Source organism: Microtus pennsylvanicus, chromosome 3, assembly GCF_037038515.1.
Source record: "Microtus pennsylvanicus isolate mMicPen1 chromosome 3, mMicPen1.hap1, whole genome shotgun sequence".
Classification (NCBI taxonomy): Eukaryota; Metazoa; Chordata; class Mammalia; order Rodentia; family Cricetidae; genus Microtus; species Microtus pennsylvanicus.
The window spans coordinates 85293853-85318053 of NC_134581.1; the positions used below are offsets into that span (position 1 = coordinate 85293853).

Here is a 24201-nt window from a genome sequence, read left to right on the forward strand (position 1 = left end):
AATAGTCTCATCTTTTATTAGATTTATTTTTCTCACCTCATAATTCTGCTGCTATTATAAAGTATTTTTTAAAGATTTTATTTATTTATTATGTATAGAACATTCTTCCTCCATGTATGCCTGCAGGCCAGAAGAATGCGCCAGATCTCATTGCAGATGGCTGTGAGCCACCATGTGGTTGCTGGGAATTGAATTCAGGTCCTCTGGAAGAACAGTCAATGCTCTTAACCACTGAGCCATCTCTCCAGCCCTATTATAAAGTATTTTTAAATTATATATATATATGCCATCAAAAGCATATATATAATCTGTTGATCTAACATTAAGAACCATGCTACATTATTCATTTTAAATGACTGTACATTTTACTTGGTTTCTGTGCATCCTGTGACCTCCAGTGCAATTATGAAAGAATTGACAGCTACAGCCATTCAAGCACTGATGTCATATTGCTTAAAGGGAATGCTCTAACATTTTATCTTTAAAATGTGCCTGCTGTATGTTTTTATGTGAGGGAAGGGCAGTATGTTTACATGAGTGCAAGAACCCTTGGAATCCAGAAGAGATCCACTGGAGTCTCTTGGAAGAGCAGAAAGCATGATCAACTTCTGAACCATGTTTCCAGCCCTACTTTTTTTTTTTCTGAGACAGGGTCCCACTCTGTAGCTCAGACTTCTTGTGGTTTTTTTTTTTTTTTTTTTTTGGTTTTTCAAGACAGGGTTTCTCTGTGGTTTTGGAGCCTGTCCTGGAACTAGCTCTTGTAGACCAGGCTGGTCTCGAACTCACAGAGATCCGCCTGCCTCTGCCTCCCGAGTGCTGGGATTAAAGGCGTGAGCCACCACCGCCCGGCGCTAGCTCAGACTTCTTTTAATTTTATGTTTTTATTTATTCTAAAGACTCTACAAGCTGGTTGACAAAAATTAGGACAATCTGAACTGTGAGTTTTTATTACTAAAAGCATTAAAAAGTAGGTTGAACTGAGTGGTGGTGGTGCCTACCTATAATCCCAGCAGCTCGGGAGGCAGAGGCAGGTGGATCTCTGAGTTCAAGGCCAGCCTGGTCTACAAAGTGAGTTCCAGGACAGTCATGGCAGTTACGCAGAGAAAGCCTGTCTTAAGAAAAAATAAAAGTAGGTTGAGGCTGGAGAGATGGCTCAGAGGTTAAGAGCACTGACTGCTCTTCCAGAGGTCCTGAGTTCAATTCCCAGTTACCACACGGTGGCCAACAGCCATCTATAATGAGATCTTTTGGTATGCAGGCATACATGGAAGCAGAATGTTGTATACATAATAAATAAATAAATAAATAAATCTTTTTTTTTTTAAAGTAGATTGAACTACCCTTTTGTTGAATAACTGTTGACTTGGAAATCAAGTAGCCAAATCATGTCAGTGGATTCTGCGTGTCTACAATTGAAAGTCATGATGGAAAGGTTGAATGAGTGTCTGTGGAGCCATCAGTTCCCCCACTTTCTCTTCTTAGAGCAGGCTCAAGTGCTGCCCCTCCGGGCTCTAGTAGAATTGTTTTGTATTTGACTGGAAGTGAGCTGCTTCTGTCTCCTAAGCAGAAGACTAGAGGACTATCCTGGGGAATCAAAACTGCACAAGAGAGAATTCTCACAGACTTTGATGCTGGTTACTCCAAAATCACCTAAGGTGAGGTTCAAAGTGGACTAGCTCTTCTAGTGCCACAGTGGCACAAAGCTTGTGGGAGTAACCAGCCAGGATCTTATTGGATGTAAGGCCCACATTATGAGAGGCAAAGACTTCTCGGACTCAAGCACATGGTGATCCTCCCACCTCAACTTCCAAATGCTGAAACTATAGGTGTGAGCCACCATACCCGTTCACTTTGTTATTTCTTACAGATATATGCCCAAGTATAAATTTATGAGATGAGAGGGCTGGAGAGATGGCTCAGAAGTTAAGAGAACTGACTGCTGTTCCAGACGTCCTGAGTTCAATTCCCAGCAACCACATGATGGCTCACACCCATCTATAATGAGATCTGGTGCCCAGAACACTAATACATAATAAATATTTTTAAATGTATGAGAGTAGATTAGTTCCTTCCTATTGCTGTGATAAAACACCATGACCAAAGCAACTTACAGAAGGAAGGGTTTATTTGAGTTTGGATTCCAGGTTTATTACAGTAGGGAAGCTGGCAGCAAACAGAAGGCCGGGGGCAGGATGCTGAAACTCACACCTGAACCACGGGCAGGTATTTGAGAGAGCAACTGGGAATACATTGAGGCCTTAAGCTCTCAAAGCCTGTCTCTGGTGACATACTTCCTCAAGCGAGGCCATACCTCAATCCTTCCCAAACAGCTCCATCAATCAGGAATCAAGTATTCAATGCCAGAAACTATATTCTTTCATATATACAGTCCTATGTAATTATATATGTTTATCATTTAAACCACAGAGGACTAAAAAATCTTTTTCTCTCCTATTTGGCGAACCAGCCAGGAGATTCTGGAATGTGTCATTTACTCTGGTACCCACAGATTAAAATCCTAGAAAAACTGGCAGAAGTCAGCAGGAAAAAAAATGTGCATATGTTTGTTTGAGATAGGATCTCATTACCTTGCCCTTAACTGACGTGAAACCCACGGTATAGATCAGGCTAGCCTCGGACTTGTGGCTGATCTTCATGCCTCTGCCCCCAGAGTGGTGGAATTACAAGTGTACACCATCATACACAGCTCTGAAAATGTACAAATTCTTACCAAATTTCTAACTGTAGAACCTACTTGAGAAGAAGTCATCTTGATCTATTCTACACTATAATAAAATACCTGAGCCTAGGTCCTTTGTAAGGAAGTTTATTTAGCTTGGGTTTAGAAACTGAAGTCCCAGATCAGGAGGCCACACCATTATAATAACAAGAGTATGTAGCTATAAGATCTCACGGAAAGACAGAAAACGAGATTTGGGGGGCCAAGCACAGTCTTTTTTTTTTTTATGTATACAATATTCAGTCTGTGTGTATGCCTGCAGGCCAGAAGAGGGCACCAGACCCCATTTCAGATGGTTGTGAGCCACCGTGTGGTTGCTGGGAATTGAACTCAGGACCTTTAGAAGAGCAGGCAATGCTCTTAACCTCTGAGCCATCTCTCCAGCCCGCACAGTCTTTTTATAATAACCTTTTCTCATAAAAACTTACTGTAAGAAGGAGTTTATTGAAGGGTATAGTAGAGCTCTTCCTGCGCATGAACTGGCTGCTGCGTTCTAACCCCAGGCCCATAAAGAAAAAAAAATTAAGCCATATATATGAGAGTAGAGGGCTGGAGAGATGGCTCAGAGGTTAAGAGAACTGACTGCTGACTATATATATATATATATATATATATATATATATATATATATATTTGTCATAGTATTAATGGTCATATAGAGTACTAATTACTAATTCTAGAAAAAGGTTTTATCTAGCTTCCCAAACATGATTTCTAGTTTGAGTCTCTATCAGGTAACTAGCAATTAAGCTTTTTGTACTCTGGATGTACATAACAAGTATTAATCCTTTAACCTCTTTGAGATCTGCTGCGTATGGCATTTAAAATGTTTAAGTTTTCTGCAGTGAGCCATGACCATGCTTAGCAACAACCTTTGAAGTTCCAAAGGGATGATGGGGCCCCACAATGACATTTCCACCAGGACGATGACAATGTCACTAAGATGACAAACACCACCCAAGATTGGCTTTGGACTACAAACTACTCAGGACAATTTTGAGGTGGCTTGCTTAGATGGTCCCGCCTTACAGACTACTCTAGCCAGGCAGGACTTGAGATAAGCCCTGCATTCTCCCATAACACAGAGAGACTGGACAACAAATGATACAGCTACCTCTCCCAGGACTTGACAATTAACACAATTTTTCCAGGTCCCATAAAGATGCTGTTGCCCCCTTATAATAAATAAAAATATAATTTTTGTCTTTTAGCTAGCCTGGTTATTCCTGAATAGAGTAAACTTCTACAGTTGGAGCCTGATTCATGGGGCTCGGGTCTCTAGCGGCTCTAGCCAGCTGCTGTCAGGCTCCACGCTGTTCATCTGGGTATAGAATTCCTGTGCAGCGGTCCTGAGTAGCTGCCTGACACAGTCCTTCATATTTCCTCTTTAAACGTCACAGCTGGCTTCTGGGTCCAGTTTTCCGGTGCTTGCAGATTCTCAGATGGGACACAGGATTCCCCAGTTGTCTCTGTTCGGCATTTGTGTTTGTGCAGCCACTGACCAATCAGGGACCTCCACAGTGCACACAGTCTGTGATTTACACTAAATAACTGTTTTTAATCTGAGCATATCTTTTAGCCGGCCTCACAGCTACAAGTGTACCGCGACACCTACTGGCAGGTAACGGTTATTGCACCTCAAACTCAACCACAGGTAAGATTTATAATTTAAGATATAAATTATAAATTTATAATTTAAAAAGACAAGATGATGGACAATTGAACCATCCAGGGGTTCAATAGCCTTTTTACTTATGCCATGTACGATGTTATGCAAGGTTTATATGATTTTCCTCCTACATCCCTCTATTTGTCCTTCATATTTTATCATGTCCTTCATATCATGTCTTTAAAAACATAGTTTGATAATAGGGCCAAGAATGAGGCACTTTAAAAAATGAATCAGTCTTTACAGACTGAACTGATAATGACCAAGTAAAATAAAAATTCAGCACTCTGGAGAAGGATACAACCAATTTGACAAACAAAACCCAGTCAAATGAGGCACTTTTAAAAATGATATAGTCTTTACAGACTGATAATGATAAACTAAAAGGAAAATTCAACACTCTGGAGAAGGATACAGCCAGTTTGACAAACAAAACCCAGACAATGGCAAAGGGTGCTGAGACATTGTCTGAGAGAATTTGTACTGTAAATGTATTAATCAGCTACAGAGAAACCCTGTCTTGAAAAAAACACAAAAAAAAATGTACTAATCGGATGCTGTCAAAGGGTTATGATAGATTGACGGATAGAATGTATCTCCAGGAATCTAAATATGCATGCTATTAAAATTATGTCCAAGGATGAGACCTTATCTTTACTGGACAGATTTCACACCTTGAAATCCGCAATGAGAACATTAAAACAGAACAGAACACTGGACAGGAGAGCCAGACTTTACAAAAGGCAGTGGTAAAAAGAGTTAAAAATATTGAGAAATTTATCAAATTTAATGACCAGGGACAAAAGGTACAAAGACAAAATGTAGCCTCATCAGTAGGTACCAATCTCTGGAATAGCTTACCCAGAGTTCTACCTGCCTTTCCGGTGATATCATCAGAAAGAGCATCTGTCACCAAGTACCCAAAGGTAGTCAAAGAATATACATGGGAGCCCATACGTATGACTGATCTAAAGGAAATTAAACAAGCAATTATAGCTTATGGAATAACTTGCCCTTCATTAGGGAACTGGTCAAAACGTGGGCTTCAAGCAACAAAGACTGCCACAAGACTGGATTCATTTAATCTCAGCTGTCTTAGAAAATGGACCGCAGTTACTTCGAAAGTGTTACATACAGAAAGAAAAAGCAAAAATTTTAGAGCAACAGGAAAAAAAAAAGGACTTGCAATTTCCCAAGATCAAATTCTGGGCGAGGGACTTTACTCTGATCCTCAGGATCAGGCTCTTTATGATGACCACACCTTGTCCCTATGTAGCACAGCAGCTTTAAATGCGTGGGACAGGATTCAGGGCCTCTAAAAATGGTCTGGTAGAGAGGACTTACAAGTTCCTTTGTGGGGTTAGTTTTTAAAGGCAAAAGTCACAAGCAGCCCTTTTGGATGGTCGTGGGGAGGGGGTCTGGCACGGGTGCAAGGTCTTTGCTCCCCCTCCCATCTATGGGAGCTTGTTCTTTGTTTTCAGAGCAAGGTTACTTCCCTGCCTTTTTTTAAAAAAATATTATGTATACAATGCAATATTCTGTCTGTGTGTATGCCTGAAAGCCAGAAGAGGGAACCAGACCTCATTACAGATGGTTGTGAGCCACCATGTGGTTGCTGGAATTGAACTCGGGACCTTTGGAAGAACAGGCAGTGCTCTTAACCTCTGAGCCATCTCTCCAGCTCCCTTCCCTGCCTTTTATCACCAGGTATCTGAGCGTTCTTGTGCTTTGGAATTTCCCGGGTGAGGGCGGGGGGAGCACCATCTTTCTGGGAACATGAAGCTAGGCTGGGCTTCTAATTTTGAAACATGGTGCTAGGAGATTTTTCTCTTCCCTTTGAGAATAAGGGGTGGAGGGTCTCACAAAAGGGAAGGAAAAATGGGGAAGCCAGAACGAATGACCACAGAAGACACCTACAGAATCAGAAACTGCAAGTTTTATTATCATTCCTCCAGTTGCAATCAAAGAATAATACTAATCATATCCCAAGGTAGCGGGGCACAATTACAGGCAAACTAGATTTAGAGGATGAAGCCTCCAGGGTGGGAGGAAGTGATGGAAATACACTACCATCCATCCTGTGAGCTTACTTTTTCTTCTCAGCAAATAAGGCCAAGTCTGCATAAAAAAGAAACACAGACGTAAAATTACAAAAGTGGGAGAAAAATGGTTTAAATACCCATTGTTAAAAAAATAACAACCAAGAAATAAAACGGCTTGTAGATTTATTTTTTTAAAAATATCCCATTTGGAGCTGGAGAGATGGTTCAGCGGTTAAGAGCCAGAGGACCTGGGTTCAATTCCAGCATTAACATGGCAGCTCACAACTGTCTGTAACTCCAGTTCCAGAGGACCTGACACCTTCATACCGATGCACATAAAATAAATCAATTTAAAACTTGGGGGGGAAAAAAAGCAAAAAACCAAAAACCACTCCTTCCACGCCCACTCTTGAGTAGGGATGTTAATGTAAACGTCACTCAGAGCCCAAAGGAGTTTTCGGTTTCCCGCCCCAGGCGCTGGGCTAAGATGGGTCTTCCCCACGTCCACACACCCCTCGCTATGACCTCGTCTTCTTCCTTTCCCTTCCCCACAGCCTGCCAGCAGGACCAGGAGCTCAGTGACTCGAGCAGTAGCTGCTCCGCCACAAAGGTCATTAGAAGACCCTCAGCCAAACGGGTGCAAAACCTGCAAAATCCGACTAAGACGCAAAGCAGTCCGGGAAATGAAGTAGCAGCCTTGCCTGCCCAGAGCTTGCCGGGATTTGAAGTCCAACCCCTCACAGGCTGCGAGGAAGCGCAAGGGGCGTGGGCAGCGGCTCCTACGTGTAGGCGGGTACTGCTCTTCCCGGGCAGCATGGCGGATGCGGCCCCTCAACTCAAGAGAAAGCGCGAGCCTGAAGCAGAGGAGGCAGAAACCCCCAGCACAGACGGGAAGGAAGCAGGCGTGGGCAATGGTGCTTCTGCCCCTGTCCGCTTACCGTTCTCCGGCTTTAGAGTCCAAAAAGTGTTGAGGGAGTCTGCGCGGGACAAAATCATTTTCCTGCACGGGAAGGTACCACTAAGCGCCCGGGAGGGGGGCGCGCGGGAAAGAGGGAACCAGTCTTCGCGACAGAAACGGTGTTTTTTTCCACTCTGGGAACTACCAATCACGTTTCGAGGAAGGTGGAATTACACCACTGCTGTGCATGGAGTGACAGGATTTCCCGTGGAATTAAAGGAATGCACACATCTAGGTCTAATTGCCCCAACTTCTTCCCTACAAACATCTGCCAGTTTTAAAACCACGTGCTAAATTCCCCAAGTCATCCATCATCATTCATTTTACGTATAAAGGCGCCAGGAACTCAGCAGATGCTTGCTCTGGGCCCTGTCCCTGGAAATGACGAGATAACTATGAAGAGATGTGGTCCCTGCTTCCCATGACGTCAGCCTAGGTCATTAACCCATTCCACACGCTGTGCGCTCCCTTGTATGACAGGGACCCCTGGTTGTGCATGGGATGAGGAGACGATAGTTCCTGGACTGCAAGGTGTCTGTGGAGACCCATAGGCTGCTGGCTCTAACACCTCGTGCTTAGCTGTCCAGCTGCAGAGCTGGAGACTGCCCCAAACCACTGAGGAGGCCTAGTCAAGGCAGATGTCAAGGTTTCTCTAGAATGGGCTGCCCAAACTTTTCCACTCATGACTTTATTCTGCTGAGAAAGTTTTACATGACCCTGGGAATACAAGCGGATATAATAGATATACAAATCACTTATTGGTAATGACTCCTAAGGAAAGTAATTTTTAAGGCATGTGCCACCACTGCCTGGCCTGGGCATTAATTTTTAAACAATTCTTTGGCTTATATATAATTTTTATTAAAGATGTAAACTAATTTGCATGCTAATGAATTGGATGCGCTTGCTTATAAAGAATGAGATCTCGGCTGAATATTTACTTCTGCAGGATATAGAGCATCATCTTTTAAAAAATTTATTTGTATTTTATATACATTGGTGTTTTGCCAACATCTGTGTGAGGGTGTTGGAATCACTGGAAGAGCAATTATAGGCAGTTGTGGGTGCTGGAAATTGAATGTGGGCCCTCTGGAAAAGCAGCCAGTGCTCTTAACTGCTGAGCCATCTCTCCAGTTCCAATATAGAACGCCTTATTGTTATTATATTAGCGTCTGTGTGTTCACATAGAGGACAGAAGTCAACCTCAGGTATTGTTTCTGTCTTGTTTTTGCTTTCTTGTCTTGCCTTTTACTTTTAGTATATATATGGTTTCTCACTGAGGACAAACTCACTAATTAGGCTAGGCTGGGAGCCAGCAGGCCCCAGAAGTCCACTTATCTTTGCTTTCCCGGTTCTGTGGTTTAAAGCAACACCATCACACCAGCTTTTTTTACATGGGTCCTGGGGATGGAACGAGGGTCCTCATGCGGGCATGGAAGGCATTTTATCAGCAAGACTATTTCCTAGCCTCAGTGCTGGGATTTTATAGGCTTTGGAAGCTTCTGTTTGTGCGCAGGCTTTTCTAGTGGCGTTGTCCATGGGCCCACTGGTGCTATCTCTGCCTGCAGGTGAATGAGGACTCTGGGGATTCGCCTGGAGAAGATGCTGTGGTGATCCTGGAGAAGACACCATTTCAGGTCGAACACGTGGCGCAACTCCTAACGGGGAGCCCTGAGCTCAAGTTGCAGTTCTCCAACGACATCTACAGCACCTATAACCTGTTTCCGCCGAAGCAGCTGAGCGGTGAGCAAATGGTGGCTGTCGTGGTTGCGTGTGGGGGGATGGGGTGCTAGGAAACTGAGGGCTCTTTCTAATCTGAAAATTCTGATACAGTCATTCTAAAAGACAGAGGGAGGGCTTGTCCCTCCAGAGAACCGGCACTCTCTGAAGACCATGTTCGTTGTTGGACCTGGGTGTGTGTGTGCTGTTGGCATCTAGTATATAGAGGATAGGCCTGCTGTGAAACACCCTACAAGGCACAGGATGGCCTACCATGACTGCTAAGGTTGATAAATACTTCCTGGTGCAGTATACTTGGGGGAGTAAGTGGATGGAATAATAAGGTCATTTCTTCTTCTTCTTCTTCTTCTTCTTCTTCTTCTTCTTCTTCTTCTTCTTCTTCTTCTTCTTCTTTTCTTTTTTTTTAATATTTATTTATTTATTATATATACAATAGTCTGTCTGTGTATATGTCTGCAGCCCAGAAGAGGGCACCAGACTTCATTACAGATGGTTGTGAGCCACCATGTGGTTGCCGGGAATTGAACTCAGGACCTTTGGAAGAGTAGGCAATGCTCTTAACCACTGAGCCATCTCTCCAGCCCCTTCTTCTTCTTCTTCCTCTTCCTCTTCTCCTTCTCTTCCTCCTTCCTTCTTCCTCCTCCTTCCTCCTCCTCCTCCTCCTTTTTTTTTTTTCTTTCCCTGAGACAGGGTTTCATTGTGAAGTTCTGGCTGTCTTGGAACTGAATCTGTAGACCAGGCTGGCCTTGAACTCACAGGGATCTGCCTGCTTCTGCCTCTCAAGTGTTGGGGTTAAAGGCCTATGCCACCATGGCCCAGCAATAAATTCATAAAATACTAACTCAGGATATAACATTTAAATATGTTTAATCCACAAAATAGCACTATTGTTTTGGGTACTTTATAGGTGAGAAAAAGCGTCAGTCCACCAATTCAAAACCACACAGCCGTAAAGGCATGGAAGCAAAGTATTTCAGTAGACTGAATTCTCACCATACTCTTACACCTGGTCTGTAGCAATGGGCTGGATGCTGTGCAGGTAGTCGCTTCCCTGAAGAACCCCACTTCCTGGTAGGAGAGACAAACTGTTGTATCAAGCAGGATAAATTTGAGTAGGGCAGAAAGATACGGGTAACAGAAATTTGTGTGTGCGCGTGTATATGGGCATGTATGTATATCATATCTATGCAGTGCCCACAGAGGCCAGAGTGTTGGGTCTTGTGAGACTGGAGTTAAGAGACTTAAGAGCCTCCATAAAGGTACTAGGAATTGAGCCTGAGTCTTCTGGAAGAGCAGCCATTGCTTAAACAGAGCCATCTCTCCAGCTCTGAAAGCACTTTTTCTAATTCACTAAAAAGACAAACATTCCATGCCCCAGTCAAGGACATGATGTGTCAAGATGTTGTAGACAACGCACAAGGGGAAAGAGTTGCCTTTAATGGTTCCCAACCAGGAAATTCGAGAGTTGTTTTTACGCACATGGTGATTTGGTCATGTCCTCGTGTATTCTCATTTGCCCCTCAGCATTATAAGAACAGTTGGGCTTCCCAGATATCCTGTCCCAGTGTCTTTTTTTTATAGTATTTCCCACAGCTCTATAAATGAGGGCTATTGTTCTTTGAAAATCCATGTGACCGCTTGACTTGAGACAAGCAAACCTTTCAGGACAGACAGCACAAGATCCTACACGTCACTCAAAGACAGCCGGATTCTTTCGTTTAAGCTGATGGAAATGGGCAGCTGTCTTTATTTTCTTAAGCGTTGACCTTTAGGTAAATGTATTCCTTGACACGGGTTCGCAGAAGCATGACAGAAGGCACCGTAGGCAGGTGTGACTTACAGAAGCCACCAGACTGTAAACTGTGAGCCATTGGTTTACTACCATCCTGGCTCCCCCCTTCCCCTGTCCTTCCGCTACCCTTCCCACTCCCAGCCAGAATTCAGTAGGTTCTGTTGCTGGGCATCCTGCGGCATCCACAAAGCCTTCTTTTGTTCTGCTGTTCTTTCTTTCCAATGCACCCCTGTGACACCGCACCTAGGTGACAGTCATCACTGCCCTCTGTTTCTCTTCCAAGGTGAACATTGACAGTGGCAGTCGGTGAGGGCTCCTCTGCACCCAGCCCGACATGTCTCCATAACCCTTTCCTCATGATCACCCCTACTTGCCTGGGAGCCTGGGGTGGGAGCTCTTCTTTCCCTGCCTGTTTCGCACACGGTCTGTGTTTTGTGGCTTGCTTTCCCTACCTGACTCTGGCCTAGAGATTTGGAAGTCACAACAGCTGGCTTCAGGGCCAATCTGTATTTCTCCCTTGCTTGACTATTTATCCTGTCGATGGGTGACTTCATAGTGAGTTGGCTGACTCCCATTGTAAAGAACCAAAGTAGATGTCCTAAGGCACTGGTGATCTCAGACTCCTGCTTATTCCTTCTCTTCTTCCACTTCTCTAAAAATTAATATATCCAGCTTACTGGGTGTTCGTTCAGGTAGTGAATCAAATGGAACCTGTAGGCCATAGTCTGTCAGTCCAGTTTCCAGGGTTCTGCCCACTTAGAATGTGATCTGTGGAACCGTACTGTAAACATAGTCTAGGACCTTTTCCTGCACAGAATCTAGACCCTACTGCGGACTACAGAATTGGAGCCTGTGTGCCAGCCAGATTTTCTACAAGTCGTATTCACATTATGCTTAAAAAGATACTGGTCTTTAAAAGACTGTTTTCTGGGGAGGCCTGCCTTTATTCCTCAGTCACTGGCCTCTTCAAGGACTCCCAGTGGTACTGAAATAAACATCTACTTATGGCTTGCATTTGAAATTCTCATAGGTACTGCTTAGGTGAATTTTAAGAATATAGTATGTGGTTTATTCAGAAGCAGTCAGTGCCTGTTTCATAGTAGTTATTATTTTATTTTGGTGTGCTGGGTCCAGTGCTAACAAAGTACCAATGCTTTGGAGTCCAGTAAGATGCCAACTCTGCTCTGAGGCGTGTTTAGGGTAGCTGCAAGAGGGTCACAAGTTACTGTGAATAGATAGACAGTTGCTGTGGTTCTTTCTGCCTGGATGGAGACTGTAGGTAAGAAACCAGCTTTGGGCATAGGCCTGTAGTCCTAGCTACTGGAAACCAGAAGCAGAGGCTCAAAAGTTGAAGGCCTGTGTGGACTTTATAGCAAGTCCAGGATAACTTAGTAAGACTCTATCTCAAAATAGTAGTGTAAGAATAAGAACACTGAGGTATAATTTATCAGTAAAGGGCGTGCACAGGTGTGGATTTAATCCCCTTTACCACAGAAAGGAAGGAAAGAAATCAAGTCATGGGCGGTTGAGGAGAAACTCTTCCTATGGGAGTCTTTGGCAGTTTTTATATCCCCCAGTGTTTGAGAGCCGTGAGCCGTGGCAGCAGGCATGCAGATACAGCAGTACACGCACTGTCTAGATTAGAGTTTAGCGTGCCAGTCCTTGTTCAGGCCTCGGGTATCAGGACTCTTAGCTCAACAAGGGTCAGAGAGCTGTGTAAGTCGGGATTCCATAGCATTTGGTACCAGCCAGTCTGCCGTCTTTTGGCCTTGGGTGGCTTGAGAATGTTGGTTTAAATGAATTGACAGTTTTCTGGAACTCTTCCGGCAGTCAGAGTCTGTAGGTTTTCTTCTCTGACCCCTTATAGTCTTTTATCCCTCTTTATCCTCTACCCCCCTTTTGCTGTCTCTCTACTTAAAAAAAAAAAAAAAGATTGGTTTATTTTTATGTGTGTGGATGTTTGCTTCCATGTATGTCTGCACCACGTGTGGTCAGTGCCCTTGGAGGCCAGAAGAGGGCATCAGATTCCTTGGGCTGGAATTGCAGATGGTTGCAGGGACAAACCCCAACCCTCTGGAAGAGCCCTGAGTCATCCCTCCAGTCGCCTTCTCTCTACTTCTTGTTTCTCACCCTTCTTTTCTTACTCTGTCCACTCTTGAACTATCCAGCTGCTGCTTCAGCTGTCGGGCCGCCAGCTGCCTTGCTGTTTCTGCAGCTCGGCCTGTGGGCTGGTCTGCCGTTGCCCTTCCCTCTGTGGTTGCCTCCACTCTGCTGGGTTTGTTGCTTCTCTCCTTGTGTTGCCAGCTCAGCTGCATTAACAAAAGTAGGCAAGAAAAGACCACTTATGGGAAGACATTTATTGGGTCTAATTGGGCAAAAGAGTGTCTCTTAGCCTGTCTGCTTATATGGCCAAAGAGGGGATGGTGCCTCAATTATGCAAATGAAGGTTTGTGTTTCTCATGAATCATGGCATTGTCCCTTTTGTACCAGTCACAGCAGTCCTTCTGCCAGCCCCTCAGGATAAATGCTCCTTTTCCAGCCTGAATAGACCTGGTTATAGGATATCCCAGTCCACTGAGGGTTGTGATGGGGAAAAGCCTGGTGCGAACTATTTGAAATAGTTGTGGCTGGGACTGTACCTCCACGAACTGGCAGTTGTCTCTCAGTTTACTTAAGGGAACTGAATTGCTGCTCACAGCCAGAGAGGGGATGGAAAAAAGAAATCACAGCACACCTCATATGCAAATGAAGGTTTGTGTTTGTGCCAATTACAAGTATTCCTTTTGCTAGGTCGCTAGAATAGTGCTCTGTCTCTGGCCTATGGGTAAATGATTTCAGAGTCCTCTAGAGTTCAGCAAAATTTGTGATAGCAAAAAGTCTATTATAAATGACTTGAAACAGCCAAAGCTAGTCGAGTGAGGCTGCTCATCAGGACCCCTTAGCTGTAATTGTTGAATAGTTTCTTCACATCATCTGTGGAGCTTTTAAAATGGTTAGCGCTGGCTGGGTGGCTGGCGTAAGGCAGCTAGGGCAGCAGGAGTCCTGCAACTTACAGTTATGGAATCAGGTTGCCCCATTACCCAGTGACTTGACTTATTTACAGAAAAATGAACATCAGAAGTAATGTTTACTATACAGACTTGCAAAAATTATTATTAGCACTAACATCAGTTTTCAGATTTCAACAGTACAGGAGATGTAGCTACAGATTCCTTTTTTTGTGGGACAGTCATGCCATAGCCACAAGGTGGCAGCATTACCAAAGTATTCCAACCGCTCTCTAGCTCCTGCCATCCTCAGCAGGCTGCCTCTGTTCTTTTACAGATTGACAGCTCTCTGTTACTACTCCATGACCCTTAAAGTGAAGTTCCTGCAACCTTAGTCCTCTGTGCCAAGTACACAGTTGTATCTTTGAAGTCTTTTGCTGATCTTCGGCTGCTTCTCCAGCCTTCCTTCCCATCTTTACCAGGAGAACCACACCCCTTATTTTCTCAGCTGATTGCTGTCCTGGACTCAGCATAAATTATATGTTTGACTGATTTCTTTTGTTATTTCTTCAGTGACTGGTAATGCCTTCCTCTTTTTCAAATCTGAGCGTGTGTAGTCTTCTCTCTCATTTATTCCCTCTAGATTCTCAGCCTCTGAAAGCCACTCCTGGTTTGCTTACACCGGTGACACCATGGAGGGAGCATGGGCTTAGGAACTAGGCTTCCTTAGGTTCTATCCTAGCGTTGACACTTTCCTAATAGTACAGGGTGAGGAGTAAGTGTTGGGTCAGGCCGATTGGGTTTGGAGTCCTGGCTCTGACATTGGCCAATGAAAAGGCCTGGGGCAGTCTTTGTTCACTTAACAGTTGTGAGGTTCTGCTCTGCTTGCTCTAGAGGGTGAGTACAAACATGTGCCAGTTCTCTTTAGAGTTTGGAGGGGAAGACAGATGGCACGCAAGTGAACAGTGTCTCAGTGGCTCTGGGCCGAGAGCTGCCTAGACCAGGGGTCCTAGGGGGCTCTGCAAGTGGAGGTCATGTGCAAGCAGAGACCTGATGGCTGAGAAAGAACCAGGTCAGGAAGGACAAGGGGAGAGTGTTCCAGGTTCTGAGCGTGGCACGTGGTCCGGAGAGGAAAGAGGAACAGAAAGGAGGCTCTTCTGTTGAAGATGCAGGTGAGAGCACTGGCTGAGACGTGGGGCACAGGGGAAGTTGGTGAAGGGGCGTTAGCTATTTTCTCCGTTAAACTGGGCTAGTAACTAAATGCATCTCCATGGGACACTTGTGAAATAGATAAGGGAGTATTTTGCAAAGTATTTAGTCAGTGAGAGGTACACTTTATATTATGATTCCGTACATCTAAATAAATGCTCATGAATATAAGCAGACCAGAAGTTTCACAAAACAAAAGGCCAAAGATCCATTTATTCTAGCGACCTAGCAAGACTTTATAGTATAATCACAAGTGGTAGTTTTTACTTATTTGTTTCCTCTTTGAAATGCTGGGTTAACCTCCTAAAGTGACGTCATGGGTTCCAGTCCACTGAGATAAGTAAGGGGTACAAAGCTCTTAACACTACAGCAGCCATATGGTACAGATCTAAGATTGCCACTTTCGTGTTACCTCTTATTGTTTTTCAGCTCTCTCTTATCTGACCCTTGAGAGATAACACAGGAAGTGTGGCTGGCCCTAGCCACGGTAGGTGGTGAACATGAAGAGCCTGTGGGCCAGCCTGTTGGTGTTTGACATTGCTGGTCTTCCTGTGACATCCTAGTAGGGCAAAGCCTGTGTTGGCTCCTCCTACTGTGTTGGCTCCTGCAGCCTGTTAATGGAGTCTTTCTCTAAGAGCCCTGTTCCCTCTCACCCAGGGAAGAAGGGGGAGATAGTAGGCGAGAGGTGTGGCTCAGAAGTACAGACTGCCTTTAAAAAGGCCAATTGTTTACCTGTTATAAAGCAGGGTGTGGAATCTCAGGTTTACGGGAGGAGACAGAAGTCTGAGTGTACAAGGACAGGGAGCAGAGAGATGGGATTCTGGGAATCACTCTCTTGGTTGCCTAGAACATTGGGTACTTTAGCCACAGGCCAGGTTTTTCTACTTTTGTCTCTTTGCAGAGGCAGATCTCAAACTCTGGAGGGAGGATTTGTTTGGGAGGAACATTTTGTTGTATTTTATTTTATTTACTTTTTTTGTTTTTTTTTGACACAGGGTTTCCCTGTGTAACAACCCTACCTGTCCTGGAACTAGCTCTCTAGACCAGGTTGGTCCCAAACTCACAGGGATCCTCCTGCTTTCTGTCTCCCAAGAGTGCTAGGATTAAAGGCATTTGCTACTATGCTCGGCTGGGAGAAGGACATATTAAAAGATTAGCTATTCTCAGAAGAGTTTTCCTGGCTGAACTGTAAACAAACAAAGAAACCCCTAGAATTAGTCAGGTTGCAGCAGTCAGTAGCCAAGGTCAATACTTGGTGAATAGCCAAGGTATAGTCCCAACATGGACTGTCTCTCTCTGGCAGTGCAAATGACCTGTAGCTGCGTGTATCCATGGAGGCTAAGTCACCAGGTAGAGCAAGAAAGCAAGAAGTGCACATGATGTGATTCTGGTGATATAAACAAGCAGATCTAAACAATATGCTATTTAGGCATGTGTAACGGTGTAAACGAATGCAGACAGATTGTAAATATAAATATAGCTTTAATGTAGAAATAGACTTACAGTGCCGGGCGGTGGTGGCGCACGCCTTTAATCCCAGCACTCGGGAGGCAGAGGCAGGCGGATCTCTGTGAGTTTGAGACCAGCCTGGTCTACAAGAGCTAGTTCCAGGACAGGCTCCAAAACCACAGAGAAACCCTGTCTCGAAAAACCAAAAAAAAAAAAAAAAAAAAAAGAAATAGACCTACAGAACCACCACCGTTCCTGCGGAGACCAGGAAAGCACGCTCGCACGCTCGCCAAATTTATAGGCAAACATTAGCCCGAGGCGAACACACCCCCTAAGGGGTGGGACTTATCCCTACAGGCAATGAATACATTTGAACCCTGAAATCAGAATGGTGGGGCAAGGGCCAAGAAGTTTAGGTGACATTCTGTTCTGAATCATGGGTATTCTTTTTATTTTAGTCTCTGTGTGGCACTCCCACCCCCAATACCCACCCACCTGGTGTGGGAGGTCTTGCTCTTATTGGTTAATGAATAAAGAAACTGTCTTGGCCTGTGATACGGCAAAAGAACAGAGCTAGGTGGGGAAAACTAAAGTGAATGCTGGGAGAAAGGAGGTAAGCCACAGCCACGTGGCAATACACAGATTACTAGAAATGGGTTAAATTCAGATGTAAGAGTTAGCCTATAAGAAGCTAGAGCTACCAGGCCAAGCAGTGATTTAATCAATACAGTATCTGTGTGATTATTTCGGGGCTAAGCAGCCAGGAACTAACAAGTGGCCTCCTCCTTACTACACCCACCTTCCTGGGATTAGAGTTAGAGGCCAGTCTGGACTACATAGTGAGACCCTGTCTGGAAAAGAAATTAAACCACCACTACAGGAAAAAAAAAAAAGCGCTGACGTTCCTGGTGTTTGTACTTCCGGTGACTCCCTTCAAACATTGACTCTAAATATTCAATTATTCAATTTGGGGGGGGCGGGCTGGTTTTTCAAGACAGGGTTTCTCTGTGTAGCCCTGGCTGTTCTGGAACTCACTCTGTAGACCAGGCTGGCTTCGATCTTAGAGATCTGCCTGCCTCTGCCACCCAAGTGCTGGGAATAAAGGTGTGCACCACTATCGCCCGGCAATTACTCAATTTTTTTCTTGATTCACTAAACAATTAAAGTATTGCTAGATTTGGTGGTGCACTCATTTAATCCCAACACTTGGCAGAGACAGGTGGGTCTCTGAGTTTGAGGTCATCCTGGTCTTCAGAGTGGGTTCCAGGACAGCTAGGGCTACACAGAGAAACCCTGTCTCAAAAAAAAAGAAAGAAATAAGGAAGAAGGAAAGCAAGAAGGAAAGAGAGAAAAGTATCAGCTCCCCTTCCTTGTCCTCATGCCCTGAATTCCCAGTTTTTGTATATCTGCCTTTGGACTCCTAAGTGTCTTCAAACCTATCCTTTTTTATGAAAATCAGGTGAAAATATGAGTGTGGTCAGCTTTTCCACCATCTCTTAACTTCCCTTGCTGTCTTTTTAGCTTTCGTCTTTCTTTACTTCACATTGTCAGTGTGTTCTGTTACATGGTCTTTTGTTGTCTTTGTAAGCACAGGGGATTGAACCTGGGGCCTCAAGCATGCTAGGCCAGTGCTCTACCACTAAGCTATATCTCTGGCCCTGCTGGGTGATCTTCCGTGCTTTGTCTCAGCGTTGGTTCTAAGTTGAAAACGACCGAACAGTGCTTGCCTTATCTCGGCATGTCACTATTTGCTGCATGTCCGAGCAGAGTGCTAGGATTGCAGCGTCTTTTCCACCTACATATTGAGTATTGCCGTGCCATGCAGAGTGCTTGTGATATCCAAGTGCAGTGGTCCCAGCAGTTGCTCTGAAACGTATTGCTTTTTAGTCTGAGTAATATTTGAACCACTGCTTTTTATCAGCTTTTACGTTTTTCATGGTGTTTCTGGTTGCCTCTCTTCGTTGTGTTTGAAAGAACACTATGCATTTTCTCCCTGCTCTTGAGTTGATCATACATTTGGTTTTAGTTTGATAATTCACTACATGGCATCCCCTTTCCATTTGCAGAAGGCTCTTCCCTGCTTCTCCAGTCTGGACTGCTGATGCTGCGGGCAGCTATGTCGCTCTCAACCCAGAAGCTTCTTTTCACAACTTCCCTAGATCAGTGTCTTCTAAATTTTGTATCTTTTTCTTTCTTGCTTTCCTTTCTTGATTAGCTGAAGCAATTATTAAATAATTCCTCAGAAAAAAATAATGTGGGAGGTAAATCCTGAAACTTTTGTTTTGTTGTTGCTTTTGGTTGAATTAGTCTAACTGAATTTATATTTCCTCATAACACTAAAAGCGTCGATCTGTTCACTTCAAGCCATCTGTGTCACTATTAAGATATCTGATACCACGGCTGGAGAGATGGCTCAGACGTTCAAGGCTAGGCTCATAAGTAAGAAGATAACATAACCAATTTCGGCCTGATTCTCATTGATTTAAAGTTACCTTGGGGTGAGTTATTTTTATTTTGTTTCCTTCATGGGGTATATACAATATATTCTATTGATCTTTGATTCTGAAGGATTTTTTCTTTTTGTTTTTTAGCTACATTGAACTTTCTCAACTACGGCTTAATCTTGGACCATTCAGTTTGAGGTCTTCAGGCATTCTTCTGTGCACAGTGTTTTCTTCCTACTTCTTTGATGATTTCTTTTCACCCATTTCTTTTTTCTTGACAGCCCCTTTGGAGGTTTGAATAAAATGGCCCCCATAGGCCCATAGAGAGTGGCACTATTAGGGGTATAGCCTTTTCAGAGTGTGTCAGGGTGGGCTTTGAGGTCTCAGCAGCTCAAGCCAAACTTAGTGCTCACAGTCTCTTCCAGTTTCCTGTGGATCAAGATGTAAAACTCGGCTCCTTCTCCAGCACCCTGTCTGCTTGCATGCCACAATGCTTCCCGCCATAACGGTAATGGACTAAACCTCTGAACTGTAAGCCAGCCCCAATTAAATGTTTTCCTTTATAAGAGTTGCTATGGTCATGGTGTCTCTTCACAGCAATAAAAGCCTAATTAAGACACCTTCCTCCCATGTTAGGCTCAAACTCAGGTTCTTGTGTATGCTGTTAATGAATAGACGTCTAAGATTGAGCCCATGTGCTTTTCAGTTGTCTTTCCCCATGTCTTTTCCTGCTGTAGTTTGATGCATTGTCTTCACTTTGTCTTCCAGGTGTTCCAGTGTAGGTATTAATTCGGCAGGGGTACTTTAAATTCTCTTTCCTCCGTTTCTCCAGTTTCATTCTCATAGCATCTTGCTCTTGCTTTGTGAAAGCTAAATTGTGTTGGGTTTCTCTGACACGCTAATTAGAGTTGTTGTTTTTAAATTATCTCCTGACCCTGAAACCATTTCATTCCTTTGGGATCTGGTTCCCTTGTTTATCTTGGTCATTCTTGCTCAGGCTTCTGTTTTCCCTCAGTGTCTGGTGATGCACGGTAGTTCATTCATACTATAAAATAAAGCCTCGGTGGATATTCTTGAGAGCGGATATATCGGCTGCTGGCACAGTAGTGGATGGGAGCTACTGTGGTACCGAGTAGTTGGGAAAAGGGCTTTTGGCTACCAGACTGGGCTTGAATGGTGCGGTCTGACTAATACTGTTAGCTCGTGCTCTCAAATGAAAAATAATAGGAGCTAAAGACCCTTTCTGGTCACTCAGCCCGAGGATTTACTAATTGACTCTTACAGAAGTTTGTCAACTCCTGCTCTAGTCCATTGATTTAGTATTTTGGAGGCCAGCCTTCCTGTTTTTACCTGACATTCGCTGCCTCCCCTGGGATCTGACAACGATGGAGCCAATTAGTGCACTTGTTCTGCAGATGGCCCTCAAGCTGATCTCAGTTTTCAGCTTCATTTCCCTTCCCATCCTCAGCAGTTGTTTCTCAGAACCATCTCAGTCCCTCCTGAACTCCCAGGGCAGGTCAGATGATCACCTCCGTGTAGCCCACTGGCTGCGCATGTAGCAGCTTTCTCCTGTGCTGTCTTGCACATTCGCATGTAACTTCAAGAAATGAATCGGTCCCATTCCTCCTGCCTCCCACCCTTGTTCTTGTCATCATTGTGGCTTTATTCATTTTGCTGCCCTTGCAGTGGACTTTTCTTTATTTTTAAAGACTATATAGCCTTGGCTGGCCTCAAGCTCACAGAGATCAGCCTGCCTCTGCCTCTCGAGTGCTGGGATTAAAGTTGTGCACCACCACTGCCTGACTGTCCTGGGCTTTTTACGACCAAATAGTCACCATTAAATAGGAGTTGACTGTCTCCCATATATGTCTGCATTTGGTGCTGAGGGCCCTGTAGGTCTCTGTAGCATGGCACACAAGCGAGTTACCTCATTGAGAGAGAGAACTAAGACAGATGGAGACCTTAGCATCTCCCTAACTCATGCACAGACTCCCAGGTGCTCCTGTGCAGTGGGTGTAGATGAACGTTAGACATGAGCAGTTCCATGAACATCCACCTTTGTAAAAAAATTTCCCTCCTTATATCTGGCATAGAAACATGTTCATGTGTATACATGCTAGGGTGGAATATATTCATTGCTGCATCGTTTGTGAGGTCAGTAAAGGATCATGCACGCATATCATGGGCTACTCCATAGTATTACAGAGAAGAGAAAGATCCATGTGGACCCTGGAAATCTCAGGTGATCACTGTGATTAAAGAGAACTGAATAAGTGTATGCTCATATTAATAGAAACTCATAAAAGGTAAGGCCAAAATAATGAACATCTAATCTGTATTAGTACTGAAAAGGACTGGGCAGGCTGGATGTGGTGGCGCAAGTCTTTGATCCCAGCACTTGGAAAGTGAGTGGATCTCTGTGAGTTTGAGGCAAGTGTGGTTTACATAGTGAATGCAGTCCAGCTTAGGATACATAGTGAGACCCTGTCTAAGAAATTAATAAATAGGGAAAGAAAAGAAAAAGAGTGGGGCTATGCTTATACTTGCAAGTCCTTTGAGACTAGTTATGTGATGCTTGAATACGTAGATAATTTTTAAGTTGCTAAGTCAGCAAGCGAGACGAAGGAGCAAAAAAAAAAAAGCCTGTCTGAGGCTTCTTTTGCCTCCTTTTCAGCATGTCTGTGACTCTGGTCAGGTGGAACCTATCAGTTGACCACTAAGTATTGCATGGCCCCAAACCATGTTTGTCCCAGCTGGAATGATGACTCATGCCTACCTTTAGGGCAGTGCTTCTCAACCTTCCTAATGCTGCAACCCTTTAATACAGTTCCTCATGTTGTGATGACCCCAACCATAAGTTGGTTTTTGTTGCTACTTCGTAACTGTAGTACCGTTATGAATCGTAATACAAATATCTGTTAGGGGTCGTGACCCCACAGGTCGAGAACCACTGCTCTAGGTTATGTATCAGTGAGTTGCTAAATTAAGTGAGTTGGTTGCAGAGTGAGCAGCCCTGGAAGATCCTTGGTCTGGAGTGTTCCTAGGAGGCTCTTGCCCTGGGGACAGGTGTGGGCAGCCTCTCCCAGTTGGACTGTGTTTAATGATGTGGAGAGCTGGAGATAGATAGGGTAGCAATGCTGCTTTATTAACAGGACTGGAAAGGAGTTCGGCAGGGGCTGGGTCACTACTTAAAGAAGACAGGTTTCTCTTCTGCTCTTCCCTGGTGTGTTCAGAGTGTCTAACCTGAGTGTGCCAGGGCCCGCTGGCCTTAGGGGGACAGTGGAAGACAATAAGCAGAGTGATTCTGAGGTAGGAGAGTCCCTGCTACCCAACTCAAATTATTTTGTTTTGTTTTTTCCTGAGACAGGGTTTCTCTATGCAACAGTCCTAACTGTCCTACAATTCGCTCTGCAGACCAGCCTGGCCTTGAACTCACAGAGATCTGCCTGCCTAAGGCGTGCACCACCACCACCTGGCCCAACTCAAAGTCTTGACCCACAATCTGTGCTTCTACTGATTGTTTGACTGATGCCGCTTCCACTAGCCTCTGACAGCAGAGGCGTCTCCTTTCAGTACTCTCTTTAAGTGCTGGAGGAACTATTGCATTTAGACAACTTTTAAAATGAATAGATCTAAGCTGGGCGGTGGTGGCGCACGCCTTTAATCCCAGCACTCGGGAGGCAGAGGCAGGCGGATCTCTGTGAGTTCGAGACCAGTCTGGTCTACAAGAGCTAGTTCCAGGACAGGCTCCAAAGCCACAGAGAAACCCTGTCTCAAAAAACCAAAAAAAAAAAAAAAAAAAAAAAAGAATAGATCTAGAGTACTGAGAAGTAGCCACCATAGCAAGAACTGTGAGCTCTTTGCTTGCCTCCCTTACATGGGACAAGCTCCCGAGACGCTGGCAGTCGTAAGGCACCAGTCAGCAGGAAAGTTGGCTTACCCAGTCCAGTGGGTGAAAGCTGATTACCCTTAGCCAGTCCCTTCACACAGCTTTGCAGCACTCGTGATGGCAGCTGGTTATGTTTGCATTCCTCACTCGACTGTCTTAGTAGGTATTAACCTAGAATTCCCAGCTCGTCTCGGGATTTCTCCTGTTCCTTGGCCTTCTTTCCCACATAGTGTCCAGGGTTGCTCTGTTGAGAACTGACATCCATCTCCCTCCCAGTGAACCAAACAAATACTTTAAATAGGAAAGTTGAAAGAAGGGTGATATTTTGGCGTGTTTGGCTCTTGTGGTCTGGTGTACACAGTACCAAAAATAGCTTCTTCCTACGTGTGGGTAAGCAGGTGAGTTCTTAGCTCTAAGGCCAGAGCTGCCATTCAACAGTTCTATAATCTCACCATGGATCAGCTCTCTGACTTCCATTAAAGTGGAGCTTTTCAGAGAGCTCTTTGCCCCTTGGCAGCCTTCCCTGTTCCAAAGACTACCAACTAGCCATATTTACAACTGCCAAATTTGCCTAGGGACAAGGACACCTAGGGGTTTTGTTATTAGGGAGGAGTTGGCTACAGTCTTGCTGATGGTCTTGCTAAAGTCAGCTTCTGCCTCCCCTCTGTTTCCAGCAGCCTCCCTGCTCTTTCACAGAGACAGCTCATTAGCACCTGAAGTTCCTGCAGGATACAGCCCCGCCCTCAGCCAAGTTTATCCTTCACGTGGAGGTGTCTTTAATCCTCCACCTGAAGTACTTCCAGCAGCCCAAAGTGCAGAATGGTGGTACCCCACCCAAGCCTGTGACCTGCAGCCAGCCTCTGATCCAGCCAGGAGACTTCTAAGTGAGGAATGTGAATACAGATCCAGCAGGTGGCCTCCCACCTGCCACTCCTGAAGGCTTCCTTCAGGAGTCCTGTGACCTAGTGCCTTATGGGCCTGCTGGGTTGTGCATTCCCTCGCCTGGTTGGCTCAGGGGGGCTCTTGAAGAGGTAGGCATCACACTCCAGTCCTGCTCTTCTCTGCTCTCCCAGGGCTGCATCTGGGTCAAATCAGTGGAAACTGGCTCATCAGAATGAAGGGAAAGCAAAAGCCACAGACAGAGCCATTGAAATGACCTCATCCCGCCGAAGTCCGGGGCTTGGCGGGGGAAGCAGCCTTGTTTGAACATGTGTATAGGAAGGAAAGCAGACTGTCTGTGGTCTGCGTTTTCATGTTCATGTGCTGCAGCATTTTCCTGGGG

General features: G+C 44.7%; 1 protein-coding gene across 1 annotated transcript in view; it reads left to right on the top strand.

Annotated features, from left to right (window-relative positions):
• The first annotated feature begins 7215 nt into the window (after positions 1-7215).
• Positions 7216-24201, top strand: part of Dcps (decapping enzyme, scavenger) — a 44109-nt gene continuing 27123 nt past the window's right edge. Inside the window, exons 1-2 of the mRNA XM_075966401.1 lie at positions 7216-7463; positions 8978-9152. Of these exons, the coding sequence (XP_075822516.1) occupies positions 7266-7463; positions 8978-9152 (373 nt within the window). The 5' untranslated portion in view covers positions 7216-7265. The remainder of the gene's footprint in view (positions 7464-8977; positions 9153-24201) is intronic.